Source organism: Scyliorhinus torazame, chromosome 6 (assembly GCF_047496885.1).
Source record: "Scyliorhinus torazame isolate Kashiwa2021f chromosome 6, sScyTor2.1, whole genome shotgun sequence".
Lineage (NCBI taxonomy): Eukaryota > Metazoa > Chordata > Chondrichthyes > Carcharhiniformes > Scyliorhinidae > Scyliorhinus > Scyliorhinus torazame.
This window is the reverse complement of record NC_092712.1, coordinates 305,210,633-305,236,420: the sequence shown is the minus strand read 5'-3', so window position 1 is coordinate 305,236,420 and position 25,788 is coordinate 305,210,633. Positions and strand designations below refer to the sequence as shown.

Here is a 25,788-nt window from a genome sequence, read left to right as displayed (position 1 = left end):
GGGTCCTCAGCACCGTAAGGCAGCAGCGCTAACCACGGCCCCACCGTGCCGTCCTAGTTTTTAAAAAGAATTCCGAAGGTTCTCAAATTCTTTGAGTGAAGAGATTTCTCATCTCGGCCTAATTGGACACCCCTCTATCCTGCGACTGTGACCCCTTGACATCCCAGCCCAGTAACCATCCTCTCCGCCTCTGGCCACTCTGTCCAGGCCCTTAAGGGTAGAAATGTAGGGTCTCCTGGTGGTTTGAAGCCAGAGAACTTATAAACTTTGTGCATGTGGCATGCCCGCCTGCTCCTCACTCCTCTCCCATTTCACGGAGGGTAGCGCAGGTCCTGCCTGTCCCTTAGGCCCACTGAGCACTCCCAGCAGTGGCCACTGCGTGAACCTGGCACTGCTGGGTCCACTGATGGGGGCAGAAATCTCACCAATCAATGCCCCGCAAAACACGCAATGACCGCGGGACAGCCAGTAACGATGGGGATGCGTTTCCCACCGACCCTTCGGGAGACCTGACCCCACCATAGAAAAATCCTACTTCCGAATGTTTCAATAAGATCAGCTCTCGTTCTTTTAAATCTAGGAAGTATAGACTCGGCCTACTCAATCTCTCCTCCCAGAACAATCCTCTCATCCCTCGGTACCTTCGTAGTGAGCCCTTGTTGTATTTTCTCTAAGGCACAAATATAATTCCTTGGATATGGAAACCTATGTATATTTTTAGTACTCATCAATAACCTCAGCGTCTTCTTTCTCATGATTTCAAATTGAAAAGTCCTATTGATGGCATGGTTTGGCTAAAGACCTTTGTTTGACTGACAGAATTTCAAAGCAAATGCCAGTTCAAAGGAATTATCAATGTGTATTTATTGAAAGGGACTTTAGTGAATTTGGTCGTCTTGCGCGGAGCAAACCAAACTCCAGAAGTCAGTGCTCGTGTGATTCTTCCCAACTAGATTGGAATTTATGCTGAGATTTGCATTATTCTTTCTGAGAAGTGCACTGGCTTCGTATCTGCCAGAAGGAGTGACGGGAAGCTATTCCGGGTGAGGGGCTGCACTGTGGCGCAGTGGTTAGCACTGCTGCCTCACGACGCTGCGGACCCGGGTTCGATCCCGGCTCCGGATCACTGTCCGTGTGAAGTTCGCACATTCTCCCCAGTGTCTACGTGGGTCTCGTCCCCTCAACCCAAAAGATGTGCGGGGTAGGTGGATTGGCCACTCTAAATTGCCCCTTAATTGAGGGGGGGGGGGGGGAAAGAATTGGGTGCTTTACATTTTTTTTTAAAAAGCTACTCTGAGTGATGCATGTGCTTAACCCTCATAGACCCCAATTTATTACCTTCTTTTTATTACTTTCTTCTCTAAATCATAGATTTTGTAAAACATCTGATTTTTTAAAAAAAAGGTACTATGCAGTTGCTACCCATTGTCTGAAAAAGATGGTGTGAAGTAGTTTTAACCCTCTAGGCTCTCCAATAGCAATTTTACCGTAAGTCTATCTTGTTAAGCAATCTTTAATCTGTCTGTTGCCATCTCACTGCGAGCACATTCATCTATAGCTTCCTGTGAACTGCAATACTGATTGGAGAAAGAGTTTAGTTTGTAATCATATCCTCTGAACCTCTTTATTAAATCGGTTTGTTTGTTTCTGACAACCCAGAATTGTAGGTGTTTATGCCAGTTAGTTATGCTCAATTCACCAGAAAGTTCTCGTCTTCTCATTTGCTGAAGCTGTCAACTAGTTCATGGAATCCCAGAATTGTTACGGTGCAGGAGGAGGCCCCTTGTGTCTCTGCCTGTTCTCCAAATGAACATCCATGGCTCAGTTCCATTCCCCTGCCCTTTCCACGTGGCCCTGCACACTGTTTCTATTAAAGTAATCATCTAATGCCATCTTGGAGGCCTCAATTGAACTTGCCCCCATCACACTTCCAGGCAGCGCATTCCAGATGCAAACCATTGCTGAGTGAAAAGTTGTTTTTCTCTCATCACTTTGCATCTTTTGTAAATCACTTTAAATCTGTGCCCTCTTGTTTTAGATCGTTTTCCGATTGGGAGCAGTTTCTCCCTAATATAATCTTTATTGTCACAAGTAGGCTTACATTAACACTGCAATGAAGTTACTGTGAAAAGCCCCTAGTCGCTACATTCCGGCGCCTGTTCAGGTACACACCGGGTGAATTCAGAATGTCCAATTCACCTAACAAGCACGTCTTTCAGGACTTGTGGGAGGAAACCGGAGCGCCTGGAGGAAACCCACACAGGTGCAGGGAGAATGTGCAGACTCTTCACCGACAGTGACCCAAGCCGGGAAACGAACCTGGGACCCTGGCGCTGTGAAGCGACAGTGCTACCCACTGTGCTACCGTGCTGCCCTAGCTGATGTGTTCAGCCCCCTCAGGACCTCTTATCAAAACCCCTCTTGGCTGCCTTCACTCCCAAAGGAAAGCAGTCCCAACCTCCCCATTCTATCCTCAAGAACTGAAGTATCTCTTCCCTGGAACCATTCTTTTAAACCTCTTGTAAACCTCCTGCACTCCCTTTCTCCAATGTGTTCACATCCTTCCTATTGTATTACACCCAGAACTGTACACCATATTCCAGCTATGTCTAACTAGTGTCTTGTAAAAGTTCAGCATAACCTGCCTGCTCTTGTACTCTATTGTCAATGTGCCTACACCTAATAGACTGTGCTGCCAGGAAATGGAAGCCAGTTACATTGTTCCTACCAACGTGGACTCCTAATATACATTTGAAAGGGCACCAGAGTTTGTTTGCTGCACAGACTATTCTCAAAATTGGCAATTTTGTAAATGTCTGTTGATAATCACACTCTTTTTTTCCAACTATTTTTTATTTTGCAGCCTTACAGGATTTGCATCCACAACTGTTTTGCAAAGAGTTTGATGGAGAGCAAAGAGGGCAGCCTGCACAACTTCTACGTCCACTACTATCTCATGGAAGTGATCGGCATTCTCTCCTGTGTAGTTATGTGCATTCTTGTAGGACTAATGGGACGAAGAGGCACACTGCTGCTTTTCACCATCTTTACCGCACTGGCGTCTCTCCTTCAGTTGGGCCTCATGGGCTGTAAGTTCTGATTTTGCTTGTTCTCCTACAAACCCCTACTTACTTTTTTGCGTTGGAGGAGTGATGTGTTGGGTGTTCTGGATCGCATACAGGTCACCAACACTTGAAGTCGTGCAACACTATTTTATTAAAAGGTTAACTATTTAAACATACTTGAACTGTGGGTAAATACGATACCAGCTTTAACTAAAGACCTTTGCCTTGTCCTAACCAGTTGATGCACTCAGCACATGGTGAATGTCGGTGTTGCAGGCTGTGAGCTCTTTGCTCCGAGCTAGCTGCTACTCGAATGAGTGGGAACTCTGATGCCCCCTGTCTTTATTGTGCGTGTGCTCTCACTGGTGATTGGCTGCGGTGTTGTGTGTGTTGATTGGTCCCACTGTGTGTCCATCAGTGTGTGTCTGCACCATTATATACTGGTGTATATTATGACGAGGAGGAGGGGGGCAGTATTCAAGGTTGTATTCTACCCAGGAACAAAGTTCCTTCAAGTGCTGCATGAAGGTGGACAAGTTCGCTGGAGAATCTTAAATGGATGGCGAGGGCAGGCTGATGATGTGGAACATTTTTTTTTTTTTTAATGTTTTTATTAAGAGTTTTCCAACAACAATATTTTCCACCTGACAAACAACCCCACCCCCACCCCCCAATGTAACAAAGAAAAGAAAAAGAACTTGCGTGGCAAGACATGAACATGGCAAGTCAATAAGATACAGAGCTTTGTACATTGGAATCTTCCCGTAAGTGTCAGTTTCCGGATCATTCATGTGTTTTCTTGCTCAAATGCCCCCCCACTCTCTTTCTCTCTCTTCCCCCCACCCCCCCCCCCCCCCCCCGGGTTGCTGTTGCTGCTGTCCGACCTTCATCTAACGCTCACGAGATGGTCTGGGAACGGTTGCCACCGCCTGTAGAACCCCTGCGCAGACCCTCTCAAGGCAAACTTTATCCTTTCCAACTTGATAAACCCTGCCATATCATTTATCCAGGCCTCCACGCTGGGGGGCTTTGCCTCCTTCCACATTAGCAAGATCCTTCGCCGGGCTACTAGGGATGCAAAGGCCAGAATACCGGCCTCTTTCGCCTCCTGCACTCCCGGCTCGTCCACTACTCCAAATGGTGCTAGCCCCCAGCTTGGCTTGACCCGGACTTTCACCACCTTAGATACTGTTCCCGCCACTCCCCTCCCGAGCCCCTCCAGTGCCGGGCATGACCAAAACATATGAACATGGTTCGCTGGACTTCCTGAGCACCTCCCACATCTGTCCTCCACCCCAAAGAACCTACTCAGCCTCGCCCCCGTCATATGTGCTCTGTGAACCACCTTCAATTGTAACAGACTAAGCCTGGCACACAAAGAAGAGGAATTAACCCTACTTAGGGCATCAGCCCATAGCCCCTCCTCAATCTCCTCCCCCAACTCTTCCTCCCATTTACCCTTCAGCTCCTCTATCAAAGCCTCCCCCTCTTTCATCTCCTGGTATATCGCCGACACCTTGCCCTCCCCAACCCATATTCCTGAAATCACCCTATCTTGAATCCCCTGTGCCGGGAGTAGCGGAAATTCCCTCACCTGCCGCCTCACAAATGCCCTCACTTGCATGTACCTGAAAGCGTTTCCCACGGGTAGCCCAAACTTCTCCTCCAGCGCCGCTAAGCTCGCAAACAGGTCCCCCAATCTTCTAATCCCTACCCGATGCCAGCTCTGAAATCCCCCGTCCATCCTTCCTGGGACAAACCGATGGTTGTCTCTGATCGGGGACCACACCGAGGCTCCCGTTGCACCCCTGTGCCGTCTCCACTGCCCCCAGATCTTTAGCGTTGCCGCCACCACCGGGCTCGTGGTATACCTTGTCGGCGAGAGCGGCAGCGGTGCCGTCACCAGCGCCCCCAGGCTCGTTCCTTTGCAGGACGCCATCTCCAACCTCTTCCACGCCGCCCCCTCTCCCTCCATCACCCACTTACGGATCATTGCCACGATGGCTGCCTAATAATAACCACCCAAATTCGGCAAATTTGCCTCTATCTCTGCTACGCTCCAAGAACCCCCTCCTTACCCGCGGGGTCTTGCTCGCCCACACAAATCCCGTAATGCTCCTGCTTACCCTCTTTAAAAAGGCCTTAGTAATCACAATTGGGAGGCATTGGAATACAAAACGAAATCTCGGGAGGACCACCATTTTAACCGACTGTACCCTACCCGCCAGCAAGAGTGGCAACATGTCCCACCTTTTAAAAACTTCCTCCATCTGTTCCACCAACCACGTCAAATTAAGTTTGTGCAGTGCCTCCCAGCTCCTAGCTACCTGAATCCCCAAGTATCGAAAGCTCCTTTCCGCCCTCCTCAACGGTAGGTCGTCTATCCCTCTTCCCTGGTCCCCCGGAAGGATCACAAAGAGCTCACTCTTTCCCACATTGAGCTTATAGCCTGAAAAATCTCCAAACACCCGGTAGGATCTGCATTACCTCAACCATCCCCTCCACTGGATCCGTCACATACAGCAACAGGTCGTCTGCGTACAGCGACACTCTATGTTCCTCTCCCCCTCGAACCACCCCCTTCCATTTCCCCGACTCCCTTAACGCCATGGCCAAAGGTTCAATTGCTAATGCAAACAGCAGAGGGGACAGGGGGCACCCCTGCCTCGTCCCTCGGTGCAGCCGGAAATACTCCGACCTCCGCCGGTTCGTGACCACACTCGCCACCGGGGCTCTGTACAGGAGCTTAACCCAACTAATAAACCCTCCCCCGAACCCAAACCTCCTCAACACTACCCAGAGATACTCCCACTCTACCCATTCTACCCGGTCAAAGGCCTTCTCCGCACCCATGGCTGTCACTATCTCTGCTTCTCCCTCCACCGATGGCATCATTATCACATTTAGGAGCCTTCGCACATTAGTATTTAACTGCCTACCCTTTATGAATCCCGTCTGGTCCTCGTGAATCACCCCCGGGACACAGTCCTCAATCCTCATGGCCAAAATTTTTGCCAGCAACTTAGCATCTACATTAAGGAGCGAGATCGGTCTATACGACCCACATTGCAGTGGGTCCTTATCCCGCTTCAAGATCAAAGAGATCGTCGCCTCCGACATTGTCGGGGCAGGGTTCCCCCCCTCCCTTGCTTCATTAAAGGTCCTTACCAGCAACGGGGCTAACAGGTCTACATATTTCCTGTAGAACTCCACCGGGAACCCATCCGGCCCCGGGGCCTTCCCTGCCTGCATGCTCCCTAGTCCTTTAACCAGCTCCTCCACCCCAATTGGCGCCCCCAAACTAGCCACCTCCTGCACCTCCACCCTTGGGAACCTCAATTGGTCCAAGAATCGCCGCATCCCCTCTTTTTCCCCTGGGGGCTGGGACCTATACGGTTCCTTGTAAAAGGCCTTAAAAGCCTCATTCACTTTCCCTGCACTCCGCACCATAGTTCCCCTGTCATCTTTGACTCCGCCTATTTCCCTCGCTGCCATCCTCTTACGGAGCTGGTGTGCCAGCATCCGGCTCGCCTTCTCCCCATATTCATAAACCGCCCCCTGTGCCTTCCTCCACTGTGCCTCTGCCTTCCCTGTGGTCAACAGGTCGAACTCTGTCTAGAGACTTCGTCTCTCCCTGAGTAATCCTTCATCAGGAGCCTCTGCATAGCTCCTGTCCACCCTTAAAATCTCCCCCACTAACCTCTCCCTTTCCCTGCCCTCTCTCTTCACCCTGTGAGCCCTGATGGAGATTAACTCTCCCCTGACCACCGCCTTCAGCGCCTCCCATACTACTCCCACCTGCATCTCCCCGTTGTCGTTGGCCTCCAGATACCTTTCAATACACCCCCGCACACTTCCTCGTCTGCCAGCAGTCCCAGATCCAACCTCCACAACGGGCGTTAGTCCCTCTCCTCCCCCAGCTCTAACTCCACCCAATGCGGGGCATGGTCTGAAATGACTATGGCCGAATACTCCGTTCCCTCCACTTTCGGGATCAATGCCCTGCCCAGAACAAAAAAAATCTATCCGGGAGTAGGCCTTATGTACGTGGGAGAAGAAAGAAAATTCTCTGGCCAAAGGCCTGGCAAATCTCCACGGATCTACTCCCCCCATCTGATCCATAAACCCCCTAAGCACCTTTGCCGCAGCCGGCCTCTTCCCCGTCTTAGATCTGGAACGATCTAATGCTGGGTCCAGCACCATGTTAAAATCCCCACCCATTATCAAGCTCCCTGCCTCCAGGTCTGGAATACGCCCCAACATTCGTTTCATGAATCCAGCATCATCCCAGTTCGGGGCATATACATTCACCATTACCACCTCCGTCCCCTGCAACCTACCGTTCACCATCACGTATCGCCCTCCCATGTCCGCTACTATGTTCTTGGCCTCAGACGACACCCGCTTTCCCACCAGTATTGCCACCCCTCTATTCTTCGCATTCAGCCCCGAATGGAACACCTGTCTCACCCATCCCTTCCTTAACCTGACCTGATCTGCCACCTTCAGGTGCGTCTCATGAAGCATGACCACGTCTGCCTTCAGTCCCTTTAGGTGCGCGAACACTCGGGCCCTCTTAACCGGCCCATTTAGGCCGCTCACATTCCACGTGATCAGCTGGATTGGGGGGGTTACCCCGCCCCGGCCGACTAGCCATCTCCTATCTTAGGCCAGTCCCGTGCTCGCGCCTCCCGCACCCTCCAGTCCCCCAGGCGGGGAATCCCCGCCCCGGCCACCTCTTCCATTTTCAGTTCCCCCTCAGACAGTGCAGCAGCAACTCTAGAATCTCCCCCCCCCCCCCCCCCCCCCACTGCTAGATCCACATCTAGCTCTTTTGCTCCCCCATATTACTTCTGTGAGTCAGCTGACTTCTGCTGACCCCGCCTTCCCGTTGATCTCCCCGTGTGGGAGTCTCTCCTCCTCCTTACCTTCCTCCATCCCCCCCCCCCTCCCCCCTTTTGGCGTGGGAAAAAGCCCGCGCTTTCCTGAACCAGCCCCGCCCCCTGTGGCGCAGCTCCTGTTGCGGCCATTATCCCAGTTCCCTCATCCCCGAGTCTCACCTCCCTCCAGCACCGACGCCCACATTCCCCATCATCATCATCTCGTCTACAGAAAAGAAAAAAGGAATTTTTAGGAATTTTAACCAGAACTCTACCCACATCCCCATCCATCATCCCACCCATGAAATATTCTTTACCCATATTTACAACCCCATATACAACCAACATCTCCCCCCACAACCACATCCCCTCCGTTCGAGTCCAGTTTTTCCGTCTGAATAAAGGTCCAAGCCTCTTCTAGCGTTTCAAAATAATGGTGTCTGTCCTGATAAGTGACCCACAGTCACGCAGGCTGCAGCATGCCGAACCTGACTTTTCTTTAATGCAGCACCGCCTTGGCCCGGTTGAAGCCAGCTCTCCTCTTTGCCACCTCCACGCTCCAATCCTGGTATACTCGGATCACCGCGTTCTCCCATCTACTGCTCCGCACCTTCTTCCCATCTCAGCACACTTTCTTTTTTTTTTAAGAATATTTCATTGAAAATTTTTGGTCAACCATCACAGTACATTGTGTATCCTTTACACAATAATATAACAGCATAAATAACAATGACCTGTTTTATAAACAAAGAATAAATAATATATAACAAAAACGAAAACTAAAACTAAATGGCAACTGCCTTGTCTCAGATAAACATTCTCCAAAAATATGGTTTAACAATCCAATATACAATTATTTATAGCAACGACCTATACATATTATACATATATATTAATAACCCTGAGACTCCTTCTGGTTCCTCCCCCCTGGGCTGCTGCTGCTGCTGCCTTCTTTTCCATTCCCTCTATCTTTCTGTGAGGTATTCGACGAACGGTTGCCACCGCCTGGTGAACCATTGAGCCGATCCCCTTAGGACTAACTTAATCCGTTCCAGCTTTATAAACCCTGCCATGTCATTTATCCAGGTCTCCACCCCCGGGGGCTTGGCTTCCTTCCACATCAACAGTATCCTGCGCCGGGCTACTAGGGACGCAAAGGCCAAAACATCGGCCTCTCTCGCCTCCTGCACTCCCGGCTCTTGTGCAACCCCAAATATAGCCAACCCCCAGCTTGGTTCGACCTGGACCCCCACTACTTTCGAAAGCACCTTTGTCACCCCCACCCAGAACTCCTGTAGTGCCGGACATGACCAGAACATGTGGGTGTGAGTCGCTGGGCTTCTCGAGCATCTCGCACACCTATCCTCTACCCCAAAAAATTTACTGAGCCGTGCTCCAGTCATATGCGCCCTGTGTAACACCTTAAATTGAATCAGGCTTAGCCTGGCACACGAGGACGATGGGTTTACCCTACTTAGGGCATCCGCCCACAGCCCCCCCTCAATCTCCTCCCCCAGCTCTTCTTCCCATTTCCCTTTCAGCTCATCTACCATAATCTCCCCCTCGTCCCTCATTTCCCTATATATATATATATATATATATATATATATATATCTGGCACCTTACAGTCCCCCACCCATGTCTTTGAGATTACTCTGTCCTGCACCTCATGCGTCGGGAGCTGCGGGAATTCCCTCACCTGCTGCCTCGCAAAAGCCCTCAGTTGCATATACCGGAATGCATTCCCTTGGGGCAGCCCATATTTCTCGGTCAGCGCTCCCAGACTTGCGAACTTCCCATCCACAAACAGATCTTTCAGTTGTGTTACTCCTGCTCTTTGCCATATTCCAAATCCCCCATCCATTCTCCCCGGGGCAAACCTATGGTTGTTTCTTATCGGGGACCCCACCAAGGCTCCCGTCTTTCCCCTATGCCGTCTCCACTGTCCCCAAATTTTCAAAGTCGCCACCACCACCGGGCTTGTGGTGTATTTCTTTGGTGAGAACGGCAATGGGGCCGTCACCATAGCTTGTAGGCTAGTCCCCCTACAGGACGCCCTCTCCAATCTCTTCCACGCCGCTCCCTCCTCTTCCCCCATCCACTTACTCACCATTGAGATATTGGCGGCCCAGTAGTACTCACTTAGGCTCGGTAGTGCCAGCCCCCCCCCCCCCCCCCTATACCTACTATGCTGTAAGAATCCCTTCCTCACTCTCGGGGTCTTCCCGGCCCACACAAAACTCATGATACGCTTTTCGATCCTTTTGAAAAAAGCCTTCGTGATCACCACCAGGAGGCACTGAAACACAAAGAGGAATCTCGGGAGGACTACCATTTTAACTGCCTGCACCCTCCCTGCCAGTGACAGGGATACCATGTCCCATCTCTTGAAGTCCTCCTCCATTTGTTCCACCAATCGCGTTAAATTTAACCTATGCAATGTACCCCAATTCTTGGCTATCTGGATCCCCAAGTAACGAAAGTCCCTTGTTACCTTCCTCAGCGGAAAGTCCTCTATTTCTCTGCTCTGCTCCCCTGGATGCACCACAAACAACTCACTTTTCCCCATGTTCAGTTTATATCCTGAGAATTCTCCAAACTCCCGAAGTGTCCGCATTATCTCTAGCATCCCCTCTGCCGGGTCCGCTACATATAACAACAAATCATCCGCATACAGAGATACCCGGTGTTCTTCTCCTCCTCTAAGTACTCCCCTCCACTCCCTGGAACCCCTCAATGCTATTGCCAGGGGCTCAATCGCCAGTGCAAACAGTAATGGGGACAGAGGGCATCCCTGCCTTGTCCCTCTATGGAGCCGAAAGTATGCAGATCCCCGTCCATTCGTGACCACACTTGCCACTGGGGCCCTATACAACAGCTGCACCCATCCAACATACTCATCTCCAAAACCAAATCTCCTCGGCACCTCCCACAAATAATCCCACTCCACTCTATCAAATGCTTTCTCGGCATCCATCGCCACCACTATCTCCGCTTCCCCCTCTGGTGGGGGCATCATCATTACCCCTAGCAGCCTCCGTATATTCGTATTCAGCTGTCTCCCCTTCACAAACCCAGTTTGGTCCTCATGGACCACCCTCGGGACACAATCCTTTATCCTCATTGCCATTACCTTGGCCAGAATCTTAGCGTCTACATTTAGGAGGGAAATAGGTCTATAGGACCCGCATTGCAGCGGGTCCTTTTCCTTCTTTAGGAGGAGCGATATCGTTGCCTCAGACATAGTCGGGGGCAGCTGTCCCCTTTCCTTTGCCTCATTAAAGGTCCTCATCAGTAGCGGGGCGAGCAAGTCCACATATTTCCTGTAAAAATTCAACTGGGAATCCATCTGGTCCCGGAGCCTTCCCCGTCTGCATGCTCCTAATTCCTTTCACTACTTCCTCTATTTCAATCTGTGCTCCCAGTCCCACCCTTTCCTGCTCCTCCACCTTGGGAAATTCCAGCCGGTCCAGAAAGCCCATCATTCTCTCCCTCCCATCCGGGGGTTGAGCTTTGTATAATTTTTTATAAAATGCCTTGAACACTCCATTCACTCTCTCCGCTCCCCGCTCCATCTCTCCTTCCTCATCCCTCACTCCCCCTATTTCCCTCGCTGCTCCCCTTTTCCCCAATTGGTGGGCCAGCAACCTGCTCGCCTTCTCCCCATATTCGTACTGTACACCCTGTGCCTTCCTCCACTGTGCCTCTGCAGTACCCGTTGTCAGCAAGTCAAATTCTACGTGTAGCCTTTGCCTTTCCCTGTACAGTCCCTCCTCCGGTGCCTCCGCATATTGCCTGTCCACCCTCAGAAGTTCTTGCAGCAACCGCTCCCGTTCCCTACTCTCCTGCTTTCCTTTATGTGCCCTTATTGATATCAGCTCCCCTCTAACCACTGCCTTCAGCGCCTCCCAGACCACTCCCACCTGGACCTCCCCATTATCATTGAGTTCCAAGTACTTTTCAATGCACCCCCTCACCCTTAGACACCCCCCCTCATCTGCCATTAGTCCCATGTCCATTCTCCAGGGTGGGCGCCCTTCTGTTTCCTCCCCTATCTCTAAGTCCACCCAATGTGGAGCGTGATCCGAAATGGCTATAGCCGTATACTCCGTTCCCCTCACCTTCGGGATCAACGCCCTTCCCAAAACAAAAAAGTCTATTCACGAATAGACTTTGTGGACATAGGAGAAAAACAAAAACTCCTTACTCCTAGGTCTGCTAAATCTCCACTGGTCTACTCCTCCCATCTGCTCCATAAAATCTTTAAGCACCTTGGCTGCTGCCGGCCTCCTTCCAGTCCTGGACCTCGACCTGTCCAGCCCTGGTTCCAACACCGTATTGAAATCTCCCCCCATTACCAACTTTCCCACCTCTAGGTCCGGGATGCGTCCTAGCATACGCCTCATAAAATTGGCATCATCCCAGTTCGGGGCATATACGTTTACCAAAACCACCGTCTCCCCCTGTAGTTTGCCACTCACCATCACGTATCTGCCCCCGCTATCCGCCACTATAGTCTTTGCCTCAAACATTACCCGCTTCCCCACTAGTATGGCCACCCCCTTGTTTTTTGCATCCAGCCCCGAATGAAACACCTGCCCCACCCATCCTTTGCGAAGTCTAACCTGGTCTGTCAGCTTCAGATGCGTCTCCTGAAGCATAACCACATCTGCCTTAAGTTTCTTAAGGTGTGCGAGTACCCGTGCCCTCTTTATCGGCCCGTTCAGCCCTCTCACGTTCCACGTGATCAGCCGGGTTGGGGGGCTTTTTATCCCCCCCCCCCTTGTCGATTAGCCATCCCCTTTTTCCAGCTCCTCACCCGGTTCCCACGCAGCTGTGTCCCCCCCAGGCGGTGCCCCCCCCCCCCCCCCCGCCCATCCCACCCCATACCAGCTCCCCCCTCTCCCCAGCAGCAGCAGCCCAATAATTCCCCCCCCCCCCCCCCCCCCCCGCTAGATCCCCCACTAGCGTAGTTACACCCCCCATGTTGCTCCCAGAAGTCAGCAAACTCTGGCCGACCTCGGCTTCCCCCCCCCGTGACCTCGGCTCGCACCGTGCGATGCCCCCTCCTTCCTGCTTCCCTATTCCCGCCGTGATTATCATAGCGCGGGAACCGAGCCCGCGCTTCCCCCTTGGCCCCGCCCCCAATGGCCAACGCCCCATCTCTTCCACCTCCTTTCCTCCCCCCACCACCTCCTGTGGAAGAGAGAAAAGTTACCACATCGCAGGATTAATAACATAAAACTCCTCTTTTTCCCCCCCCCTTCTTCGCCCCCCCATACTCGCCCCACCACTTTGTTTCAAACGTTCTTTTTTTTAATAACCCGCTCATTCCAATTTTTCTTCCACGATAAAAGTCCACGCCTCATCCGCCGTCTCAAAGTAGTGGTGCCTCCCTTGATATGTGACCCACAGTCTTGCCGGTTGCAGCATTCCAAATTGTATCTTCTTTTTGTGAAGCACCGCCTTCATAGATTATCATAGATTATCATAGAATTTACAGTGCAGAAGGAGGCCATTCGGCCCATCGAGTCTGCACCGGCTCTTCGAAAGAGCACTCTACCCAAGGTCAACACCGCCACCCTATCCCCATAACCCCACCCAACACTAAGGGCAATTTTGGACACTAAGGGCAATTTTATCATGGCCAATCCACCTAACCTGCACATCTTTGGACTGTGGGAGGAAACCGGGGCACCCGGAGGAAACCCACGCACACACGGGGAGGATGTGCAGACTCCGCACAGACAGTGACCCAAGCCGGAATCGAACCTGGGACCCTGGAGCTGTGAAGCAATTGTGCTATCCACAAGGCTACCGTGCTGCCCCAAGGCTACCGTGCCTTGGCCCGATTAAAGCTCGCCCTCCTTCTCGCCACCTCCGCACTCCAGTCTTGATATACGCGGATCACCGCGTTCTCCCACTTACTGCTCCGAGTTTTCTTTGCCCATCTAAGGACCATCTCTCTGTCCTTAAAACGGAGGAATCTCACCACTATGGCTCTAGGAATTTCTCCTGCTCTCGGTCCTCGCGCCATCACTCGGTATGCTCCCTCCACCTCCAGCGGACCCGCCGGGGCCTCTTCTCCCATTAACGAGTGCAGCATCGTGCTCACATATGCCCCGACATCCGCTCCCTCCGCACCTTCAGGAAGGCCAAGAATCCTTAGGTTGTTCCTCCTCGCGTTGTTCTCCAGCGTTTCCACACATCGTTTAACGTGTGCCTCATGCATCTCCGTCTTCACCACCAGGCCCTGTACATCGTCCTCGTTCTCGGCAGCCTTTGCCTTCACGACCCGAAGCTCCCGCTCCTGGGTCTTTTGCTCCTCCTTTAGCCCTTCGATCGCCTGTAATATCGGGGCCAACAGCTCCTTCTTCATTTCCTTTTTGAGTTCTTCCACGCAGCGTTTCAAAAACTCGTGTTGTTCAGGGCCCCATATTAAACTGCCACCTTCCGACGCCATCTTGGTTTTTGCTTGCCTTCCTTGCCGCTGCTCTAAAGGATCCACCGCAATCCGGCCACCTTCCTCTCCTTTTTCCATCTGTATCCAGGGGGGATTCCCTTCTGGTTCACTGCACAGTACTTTTAGCCATTAAAATTGCCGTTGGGGCTCTTATTAAGAGCCCAAAAGTCCGTTACACCGGGAGCTGCCGAAACGTGCGACTCAGCTGGTCATCGCCGCACCCGGAAGTCTCCTCAGCACACTTTCTTTGTCCGCGAAGCGATGGAAACTTGCCACTATCGCCCTTGGCTCATCAGCCTTGGGTCTCCTCGCCAGGACCCGGTGAGCCCCTTCCACCTCCAGGGGGGTCGGAGAGGCCTCCGCACCCATCAGCGAATGGAGCATCGTACTCACGTACGCCCTGGCATCAGCTCCCTCCACTCCTTCGGGAAGACCCAGAATCTGGAGGTTCTTCCTCCTCGACCTGTTCTCCAGGACCTCAATTCTCTCGGCCCACCTCCTGTGCACCGACTCGTGCGCCTCCACTTTTACCGCCAGGCCCAGGATCTCGTCCTCGTTGTCATTCATTTTGTCTTTCACCTCACGAAGCTCCACCGCCTGGGTATTCTGGGTCTCCTTCAGCCCCTCGATCGCCAACAGCATTGGCGCCAGCACCTCCTTTTTCAGCTCCTCCACACAGCGCTTGAGGAACTCCTGCTGGTCAGGCCCCCATGCTGCTCGCTCACCGCCCTCCGCCATCTTGCTTTTTCCCCCCCCCGTTTTTGTCGTTGCTCCAGAGCCTCTTTTTTCGTCGTTCCGCCGCTGATCTCGGCCATATTTCGTGAGGGGGGACCTTACTGCACCTTCCCACACGGGATTAATTCAACAAAAGTTCCGTTGGGGCTCCTCTAGAGAGCCCGAAAGTCCGTTGTCGCGGGAGCTGCCGAAACGTGCGGCTTAGCTCCGCATCGCCGCAACCGGAAGATGATGTGGAACATTTAAGCTGCAACTCCCAGATAAGCAATCTTTCTGAACTATAATCTACTTCAGAAAATCCAAGTTCAAAAAGACCACAACTTGTTCTAGCAGCTTGTATAATGCCACCTGCTATTGCTAAGCTAAGAAATTACACTTGGGTGGTTTCTATATTTGTGTGTGGCAAATTGCCGAATGTAAGAGTTGATGGAGCAATAGCAATGGGAACAGGGTCTCTATGACCTGAGTGAACAGGGCAACAAACTATGCATCTCCTATATCCAATTGGATTGAAGTCATGTGAAATTAACAGTAAAAGGATCGAGAAGGAAGTCTAGAGTGGGCAAATTGTATGTCAAATTAGGTACATAAAGACAAACGAGGGAAATACAGATTGCATCAAAAGAAAAAAAAGCTTAAAATATCCTACAACAATTCAAACCTGAAGGAATGAGACTCCACGCTTTTAATAGTTGACTGAAGTAATTAACACTTGTTAAAGGTATAATTGGGGGTGGCGCAGTGGTTAGCACTGCTGCCTCATGGCGCTGAGGACCCGGGTTCGATCCTGGCCCTGGGTCATTGTCCGTGTGGAGTTTGCACATTCTCCCCGTGTCTGCATGGGTTTCGCCCCCACAACCCAAAGATGTGCAGGCTGGGTGGATTGGCCACACTAAATTGCCCCTTAATTGGGATAAAAAACAGAAATGGGTACTCTAAATTTTTTTTTTTTTTATAGTTAAAGGAATAGTTAGACTTGAAATGACTTTTCGTGATTGAGTTTAATTTGTACATACAACATAAATGCAGGAACCCCATGCCATTGAATACATTTCAGTGGTGAGTCAGAAAGCACGATGCCTTTATTTTTAGCAGAGCTAACAACAGGCGAACCTCCCAACAACTTTTGGGTATGTGAGTTCAACCTCCTGTCTGTCCCTTGCAAGCTCCAGTAGCCTCAGTAGGCTTTTTGTAAATGCTTATTCCTGAGTTTGAACAGATGTTGAGCGGGATTAATATTTGGTCCCATGTCGCAAAAGTCACTTTCTTTATTTGGAAATTATGTCCATAAGTTTCCATTGTCCCTCAGATTAAAAATATTTTTCTTTTGACTGGTCAATAGTATCACATATTTCTATAAATGGTTCATTATTTATATTATGCAGATGAATAGTTCTTTGGAGCCTATATTACACTCAATTGAAAGGCCGCTGAGAGAAGCAAGGGAGGAAGTAGTGGAACCTCTGACCACCATTTCCAATCCTCTCTGGTTGGAGGACTGCTACACTTGTACCAATGTATAAAAAGGGAGGAAGTGGGTAAACTAAGTAATTACATGTCAGCCTGACCATGGTGCTAAGAAAATTATTTTTAAAAACTCGAGGCATAGCATAAATCATCATCTAGAAAGAGATGGACTCATCGGGCATGAGTTTGTCAAGTAACGGTCATGTCTGGCGAACTAGATTGAATTTTGAGGATCAATAAGTGACGTCCATTTGATGAAGTCTGCAGGGATTTTAGCCAGCCTTTTGATCAAGTCCCACATGGCAGATTGGTCAGCAGGTTAAGAACACATGGGATTGAAGGACGAGCGGCAGGTTGGATTCAGAATCTGCTTGGGGCAGGTGTTTGTATTGGATTAAATTTGTTTATTGTCACGTGTACAGTGAAAAGTATTGTTCTGCGTACAGCTCAGCCAGATCATTCCGTACATGAAAAGAAAATACATAGGGCAAACATAATACACAATGTAAATACATAGACACAGGCATCGGATGAAGCATATAGGAGTTTAGTACTACTCAGTAGAGAAGATGTGTGAAGCGATCAGATCAGTCCATTAGAGGGTCTTTTAGGAATCTGGTAACAGTGGGGAAGAAGCGGTTTTTAAATCTGTTGGTGCGTGTTCTCAGACTTTTATATCTCCTGCCTGATGGAAGAAGTTGGAAGAGTGAATAAGCCGGGTGGGAGGGGCCTTTGATTATGCTGCCCGCTTTCCTAAGGCAGCGGGAGGTGTAGGTAGGTTTGCGTGATGGACTGGGCTGTGTTCACGACTCTCTGTAGTTTCTGACGGTCTTGGGCCGAGCAATTGCCATCCGAGGCTGTGATGCAGCCATATAGGATGCTTTCTATGGTGCATCTGTAAAAATTGGTAAAAGTCATGTGGACATGCTGAATTTCCTGAGGAAGTACAGGCGCTGTCTTGCTTTCTTGGTCGTAGCGTTGACCTGGGTGGACCAGGATAGATTGGTGATGTGCACACAAGAGGAATTTGAAGCTGTCAACCATCTCCACCTCAGCCCTGTTGATGCAGCCAGGGGTATGTATGATACTTTGCTTCCTGAATTTAATGACCAGCTCTTTAGTTTTGCTGACATCGAGGGAGAGATTGTTGTCATTGCACCACTTTGTACTGGTTCCATTGGAGTTGCACTGGGCTCAGTACTGGGAGCCTTGCTTTTCATGATAGATTATTAATTAATGAGATGACTTCAATGGAGGGGGCATGAGGTTTGTAGATGGTCCAAAAATTGGTAGTTTGGCCGAAGAAGATGTAGACTGCAGGAAGCCATCAATGGGCTGGTCAAGGGGGCAGAAAAGTGGCACATGGCGTTCACTCGGTTGTATTTGGGGAGGACAAATAAAGTCAAGGATGTGCAGTAAATGGCAGAAATCTGAAAAATAGTGAGCAGTAGCTTCAGAAATACTGAGATATAAATATTGCTGAAATCAATTTCTGGAGTGGTCAAATTGTACATTGCATGTATGTGGAAGATGCCTGAGAATCAACTTCATGCTGTGACTTGCTTAGATATTTATAGAGCTGGTGTCACTGGATTTTAGGTGTTCTTGGAAATGCTTTTGACTCTTGGCCAGTGGGGAGAGTGTCATTTTTGTTTGTTTATTGGGTTCTGGTAGTCATGGCAACGCTGCAAGTATAACCTGACGTGTTGTAACACAGAAGTTGATGGTCTTGTGTTCACGCACTAACACACGAAACATTGTGTGCATGCATTCACACATACTAGTACATGGATAATATTGTGTAAACACATACTAAAGCATCCGTATACACTCTAATACATGAATAATTGTGTGCATGCGCATACGCTTTAAAGGCACAGCAATTCCGTTTTAAACAAGTTGGCAAACTTTTGTGTTAATGGATAGCGAACACTGTGAAGTATTGTCGCACGCAGGCATCACTATGATGGCTTAGTGCCCTCTTGAAATCTGAACGTTGTTTCCAGCATTAGGACCATGGGCCCGATTCAGCAGACTTGAAACTAGGTCACGCCTGATTCACGTCTGTAGAAACCAGTCCTAAACGGTGCCTGGTTGAGCTCTTGCAGGCGCGGCCGTTGACTTCCGTGCATCGGGTGAATGTGGCGTTCGGGTCAGGCTGGGTGCAATGCGGTAGCTGAATCGTGGTGTCTCTTTCCACAGTTGATGGTATCCTACATTAGCAGCTTAAAGAGCCAATATCCTCCCTATTGATCACAATTGCCCACTAATGCTTTCCGTAATGCAATTAAACAATCTATTTTTAAATTAAAGTCATTTAATTCAAACAAGCTTTAAATTTTGACCTTAAATTCCTTTTGGGAGGGTGGGGGGTAAATGATACGTAAATCCCATATGACGGTGAGAGTCCTGTAGGACCCCACACTATCTAACATGCACTTACTACTGCCTGAGCCCAAATCTGCAAAGGGGTGTTCTGGAAGCTTCCCTGCATTTCTCCGCTGCCCAGTCTGCTGCTGAGTCCCTGCCCTCGACCGGTTTGTACACCAGGAAAACCATTTTGCTGGGGAGAACTAACTTGCAAACTAACACCTTAACCAGGCTTCCTGTCCATTCCGAACACCAGTCTAGATTCACTAATCTATCTTGTGCATCCACTGATCAAATTGAAGTGGGTAAATGACCAGCTCCGAAAGTATCAGTAATTATTTTATGCCGCACTCACAATGAGCTTGCTCCTTGCTTTCTACACCATTAACTCTTCCGCCTGCTATACCCTGGTGACCGTCTCTCTGATCCACCAGAAACTGGGTCTGTGACTCTGCCAGTACGATAAGGGAGTCCGATCCAAACTGACGGGCTCTTTTATTTAAAAAGAAAATAAAAATAAATAACAGGTATATGCTTCGGCAAAGGGTGGGGTGTGAGAGCCCACTAACTGTAGGCAACCGCCTGACACTGACGTCTCACGAGTTTGAGAGCCTTTGATTGCCCAACCCTGAACCAACTCTGAAATGTTGTGCCGTGTACAGGACAAGCAAACTGACTCAGGAATGACGGGCTGTAAATTCACATGTCATTCTGGTAAGCTTCCAAACCAGTTCAGCAATAAGCTAGAATCACCTGACAAGAGGTTGTCATGATATTCAAACACACACATCATGATGGACACACCAACAGACAAATCAGAGCACACAACACCACAACCAATCACACACAAGGACACCAACCACATAAAAGCACGAGCACGACGCCTAGTGGACAGTAGGTCTGGGGACAAAGACACGGACAAGACCTGTTACAAGATCACAAACCGGGAATCCCCACGTGCAGAGTATCAAGACAAAACTGTACATAGAAAGTTTAAATAAAATAGCGTTGTACCATATACAACCGTGTTGGCTCATCTGTGTGTCAGAACGCCCAACACCACAGAGGTGACAAATAGGATTTTCCACCCCACCCCTTTTACAGGAGGAGAGAAAATTGGAGATTAAGTCAGCCCAAGCTCTTGGTTTGAATCACTGAATGATCAATCACTGCTACCTGGCGATAACAGTTTCTTTTCTCCCAATCCTGATGATGTGCTGTACTATGGGCCCCTGCTTTTTTCCTACCTTCTAATTGTTGCTCACTCCTTGAGGGTTCACAACCAACACGTTACGCAAACTACAAAATAAATATTCACTTTAAGAACTCTTCTTTTTTTTTTATAGTTGTACTGAAAAGTCCCTGACTTTATGTCACAGACTCTTTAACTCCATATACTAAAACGTTACACAATTCACAACAATTCACAAATCAAACTCTAGTATCCCCTAGCAGAACAGCTGGCCAGGGATACTTCCCTGGTCTCCGAGCCACTGACTTGGGTTCGTCTTCTGTAATGGTTGTTCCCAGAGTTTTTGTTGCTCGAGGCTTCAGTTTTATACCAATTTCTTCAGCCTCTAATGTTTGATGATGTATGTGCACCGCCCTCCAGGTCAATCTTCCCGCTGTCTGGTAAGCGAGACACATCTGCTTCATGTTCTCCATGCAGTGACAGGCTTTTTTGCAATCACAAAAGTCAGATGATCCTCTTGCCCAGGGTCTGCTAATGTCTGTGGCTGTCTAGCTCCAAGTCGTTTCCTCCTTTTCACGAGGAGGTTGCTATCTTTGACTTATGACCTTTCTTGTGGCTCACCACGGTAGATCTCGTGTCTGGACACGGGTTTACATCATTGCTCACTTTTTTATTGTAGTACTTTCGGAAAAATAAATATAGAGCACCCATATTTATTTTTCCAATTAAGGGACAATTTAGCGGGGCCAATCCACCTGCCCTGCACATCTTTGGGTTGTGGGGGTGAGATGAACACACACACTGGGAGAATGTGCTTTTATTGCACTTGGCCAAATTTCCCATCATGCAATCTGGTTCAGCGACATAACAGTCACTACAGTGCTTCATTCGCTGTAAAGCGCCTTAGGACATCCTGCGGTCATGAAAGGCACTATATAAAAATGCAAACCTCTCTGGTGTCTAAAGATATTTGCAAGGATCTTACCCCTGCTCGACCCTGGTGTGGCACATGGCAGAGAGGATCACTTATGCTGGGCACTGCCCAGAAGACCAAGGGCGATATGGAGCAAATAATCTTGTCAAGCAGCAACGGTGGAAATAGTTCAGCCTTTTCTCCAACCTAGCGTATGTCTTTCAGGTCTCGCCGCTGGAGAGGTGCACGCTGAGATCTTGGGCTTGGTAAACTTGCAGTTTGATGTTCTCAGTGAGGCTGCTGTTCCACATTCTCTTATTCAGCTTGGACATAACAGCTACAGCTTTTGCAATTTTTGCGTGTTGATTTTAATGTCAAAGTGACCGATTGGTGATTGCGGGACCTAGATTGTGGAGCCGAGATATGTGAAGCTATTGGCAACCTCCATCGTCACATTGCCAATGCTGATAGATGGCAGTGTGGCAAATATCCTGGACCACGACATTTGTCTTCCTAATGTTGGTGGTCAAACCAAACTCCAAAGCAGGATGCGGTCACCAGCTGAAGTCCTGAAGCATGCTAATTCCACCAGCAGACACACATTGTGAAACCAATGATGTTTGTACTGGTTTGACTGCATTAATCAGATGGATGATGACCGAATATCCAAACACATTCTGTACATTGAATTAGCCACTGGGTCACGACTTTCCATACCTCTGGCACAAGGGTACCTGCGAGTGAGGTATGAAGATCGCACCGTTCACACTGACAACTGGGCGATTGACGGTGACTGTATGGAAGTGCAGTGGAAGAGACTGGCAGAAAAGACTGGCTTAGATAGCCCAGAGAAAACAAGAGGCTAGCGAATTGTTACATAGTGCCTTACATGACCGCAGGATGTCCTAAGGCGCTTAGGGGTAGGCAGTCAGTGCAGGAATCCCCTGTGGTTCTCCCCCTCTCGAGCAGGTATACCCCTTTGGATACTGTCGGGGGGAATAGCCTATCCGGGGAAAACAGCAGCAGCCAGAGCAGTGGCACCACGGCTGACTCTAATGTTCAGGGAGGTTCAAAGCGCAGAAGAGCAATAAACATAGGGGACTCTATAGTCAGGGGCACAGATAGGCGCTTCTGTGGACGTGAAAGAGACTCCAGGATGGTATGTTGCCTCCCTGGTGCCAGGGTCCAGGATGTCTCTGAACGGGTAGCGGGCATCCTGAAGGGGGAGAGCAAACAGGCAGAGGTCGTGGTACATATTGGTACTAACGACATAGGCAGGAAGTGGGATGAGGTCCTGCAGCAGGAGTTCAGGGAGCTAGGCAGAAAGTTAAAAGACAGAATCTCAAGGGTTGTAATCTCAGGATTACTCCCTGTGCCATGTGCCAGTGAGGCTAGAAATAGGAAGATAGAGCAGCTAAACACGTGGCTAAACAGCTGGTGTAGGAGGGAGGGTTTCCGTTATCTGGACCACTGGGAGCTCATCTGGGGTAGGTGTGACCTGTATAAGAAGGGCGGATTGCATCTAAACTGGAGAAGCATAAATATCCTGGCCGCAAGGTTTGCTAGTGTCACACAGGAAGGTTTAAACTAGTAAGTCAGGGGGTGGGTACCAGAGCAATAGGTCAGAAGGTGGAAAAAATTGAGGGAGAACTAGGAAATAGGGCGAGTATGGCTCTGAGGAAGAGCAGACAGGGAGATGTTGCTGAAAACAGCGGGGGTGGTGACCTGAAATGCATACGTTTTAATGCAAGAAGTATAACAGGTAAGGCAGATGAACTCAGAGCTTGGATTAGTACTTGGAACTATGATGTTGTTGCCATTACAGAGACCTGGTTGAGGGAAGGACAGGATTGACAGCTAAACATTCCAGGATTTAGATATTTCAGGCGGGATAGAGGGGGAGGTAAAAGGGGTGGAGGAGTTGCGCTACTGGTTAGGGAGAATATAACAGCTGTACTTTGGGAGGACGCCTCCGAGGGCAGCGAGGCTATATGGGTAGAGATCAGGAATAAGAAGGGTGCAGTCACAATGTTACTACAGGCCTCCCAACAGCCAGCGGGAGATAGAGGAGCAGATAGGTAGACAGATTTTGGAAAGGAGTAAAAGCAACAGGGTTGTTGTGATGGGAGACTTTAACTTTCCCAATATTGATTGGGACTCACTTAGTGCCAGGGGCTTGGACAGCGTAGAGTTTGTAAGGAGCCTCCAGGAGGGCTTCTTAAAACAATATGTAGATAGTTCAACTAGGGAAGGGGCTGTACTGGACCTGGTATTGGGGCATGAGCCTGGCCAGGTGGTAGAAGTTTCAGTAGGGGAGCATTTCAGGAACAGTGACCACAATTCAGTGAGTTTTAAAGTGCTGGTGGACAAGGATAAGAGTGGTCCTAGGGTGAATGTGCTAAATTGGGGGAAGGCTAATTATAACAATATTAGGCGGGAACTGAAGAACCTAGATTGGGGGTGGATGTTTGAGGGTAAATCAACATCTGACATGCGGGAGGCTTTCAAATGTCAGTTGAAAGGAATTCAGGACCGGCATGCTCCTGTGAGGAAGAAGGATAAATACGGCAAATTTTGGGAACCTTGGATAACGAGGGATATTGTAGGCCTCGTCAAAAAGAAAAAGGAGGCATTTGTCAGGGCTGGAGACGAAGCCTGTGTGGAATATAAGGAAAGTAAGAAGGAACTTAAGCAAAGAATCAGGAGGGCTAAAAGGGCTCACGAAAAGTCATTGGCAAATAGGGTTAAGGAAAATCCCAAGGCTTTTTCCACATACATAAAAAGCAAGAGGGTAGCCCACTGAAGGAGAGGAGAGAGAATCTATGTGTGGAGCCAGAGGAAATGGGCGAGGTACTAAATGAATGCTTTGCATCTGTATTCACTGAACAGAAGGAATTGGTGGATGTTGAGTCTGGAGAAGGGTGTGTAGATAGCCTGGGTCACATTGAGATCCAAAAAGACGAGGTGTTGGGCGTCTTGAAAAATATTACGGTAGATAATTACCCAGGACCTGATGGGATCTACCCCAGAATACTGAAGGAGGCAAGAGAGGAAATTGCTGAGGCCTTGACAGAAATCTTTGGATCCTCACTGTCTTCAGGTGGTGTCCCGGAGGACTGGAGAATAGCCAATGTTGTTCCTTTGTTTAAGACTGGTAGCAAGGATAATCCAGGGAACTACAGGCCGGTGAGCCTTACATCAGTAGTAGGGAAATTACTCGAGAGAATTCTTCGAGACAGGATCTACTCCCATTTGGAAGCAAGAGGTCGTATTAGCAAGTGGCAGCATAGCTTTGTGAAGGGGAGGTCGTGTCTCAGTAACTTGATAGTTTTTCGAGAAGGTCACAAAGATGATTGATGCAGGTAGGGCAGTGGATGTTGTCCAAATGGACTTCAGTAAGGCCTTTGACAAGATACCTCATGGCAGACTGGTACAAAAGGTGAAGTCATGTAGGATCAGAGGTGAGCTGGCAAGATGGATACAGAACTGGCTAGGTCATAGAAGGCAGAGAGTAGCAATGGAAGGGTGATTTTCTGATTGGAGGGCTGTGACTTGTGGTGTTCCGCAGGGATCAGTGCTTGGACCTTTGCTGTTCGTAGTATATATAAATGATTTGGAGGAAAATGTAACTGGTCTGATTTATAAGTTTGCGGACAACACAAAGGTTGGTGGAATTGCGGATAGCGATGAGGACTATCAGAGGATATAGCAGGATTTAGATTGTTTGGAGACTTGGGCGGAGAGATGGCAGATGGAGTTTAATCTGGACAAATGTGAGGTAATGAATTTTGGAAGGTCTAATACAGGGAGGGAATATACGGTGAATGGTAGAACCCTCAAGAGTATTGAAAGTCAGAGAGATCTTGGTGTACAGGTCCACAGGTCACTGAAAGAGGCAACACAGGCCGAGAAGGTAGTCAAGAAGGCATACGGCATGCTTGCCTTCATTGGCTGGGGCATAGAGTATAAAAATTGGCAAGTCTTGTTGTAGCTGTATAGAACCTTAGTTAGACCACACTTGGAGTATAGTGTTCAATTCTGGTCGCCACACTACCAGAAGGATGTGGAGGCTTTAGAGAGAGTGCAGAAGAGATTTACCAGGATGTTGCCTGGCATGAAGGGCATTAGATATGAGGAGAGGTTGAATAAACTTGGTTTGTTCTCACTGGAACGAAGGAGGTTGAGGGGCGACCTGATAGAGGTCTTCAAAATTATGAGGGTCATAGACAGAGTGGATAGTCAGAGACTTTTTCCCAGGGTAGAGGGGTCAATTACTAGGGGGCATAGGTTTAAGGTGTGAGGGGCAAGGTTTAGAGGAGATGTACGAGGCAAGTTTTTTTACAGAGGGTAGTGGGTGCCTGGAACTTGCTGCCGGAGGAGGTGGTGGAAGCAGGGACGATAGTGACGTTTAAGGGGCATCTTGACAAATACATGAATAGGATGAGAATAGAGGGATACGGACCATAGAAGTGTAGAAGATTGTAGTTTAGTCGGGCAGCATGGTCGGCGCAGGCTTGGAGGGCCGAAGGGCCTGTTCCTGTGCTGTACTTTTCTTTGTTCTATTCCACAACCTTGAGGCAAAGGCTAATATTCCATTGGCTTTTTCAGTTACCTTTTGTACATGTCCAGTTTTAGATGATTATTTTAAATGAACGGGCTCAATAAGTCTCTCTAATCCTCCACAGTTCCTAGCTTCTCGCTGT

General features: G+C 49.2%; 1 protein-coding gene across 1 annotated transcript in view; it reads left to right on the top strand.

Annotated features, from left to right (window-relative positions):
* The window catches only part of LOC140425561 (solute carrier family 22 member 23), a 123,729-nt gene that overhangs the window by 78,760 nt on the left and 19,181 nt on the right, over positions 1–25,788 (top strand). Inside the window, 2 exon segments of the mRNA XM_072509993.1 lie at positions 2,864–2,874; positions 2,877–3,089. Coding sequence (XP_072366094.1) covers positions 2,864–2,874; positions 2,877–3,089 — 224 coding nt within the window.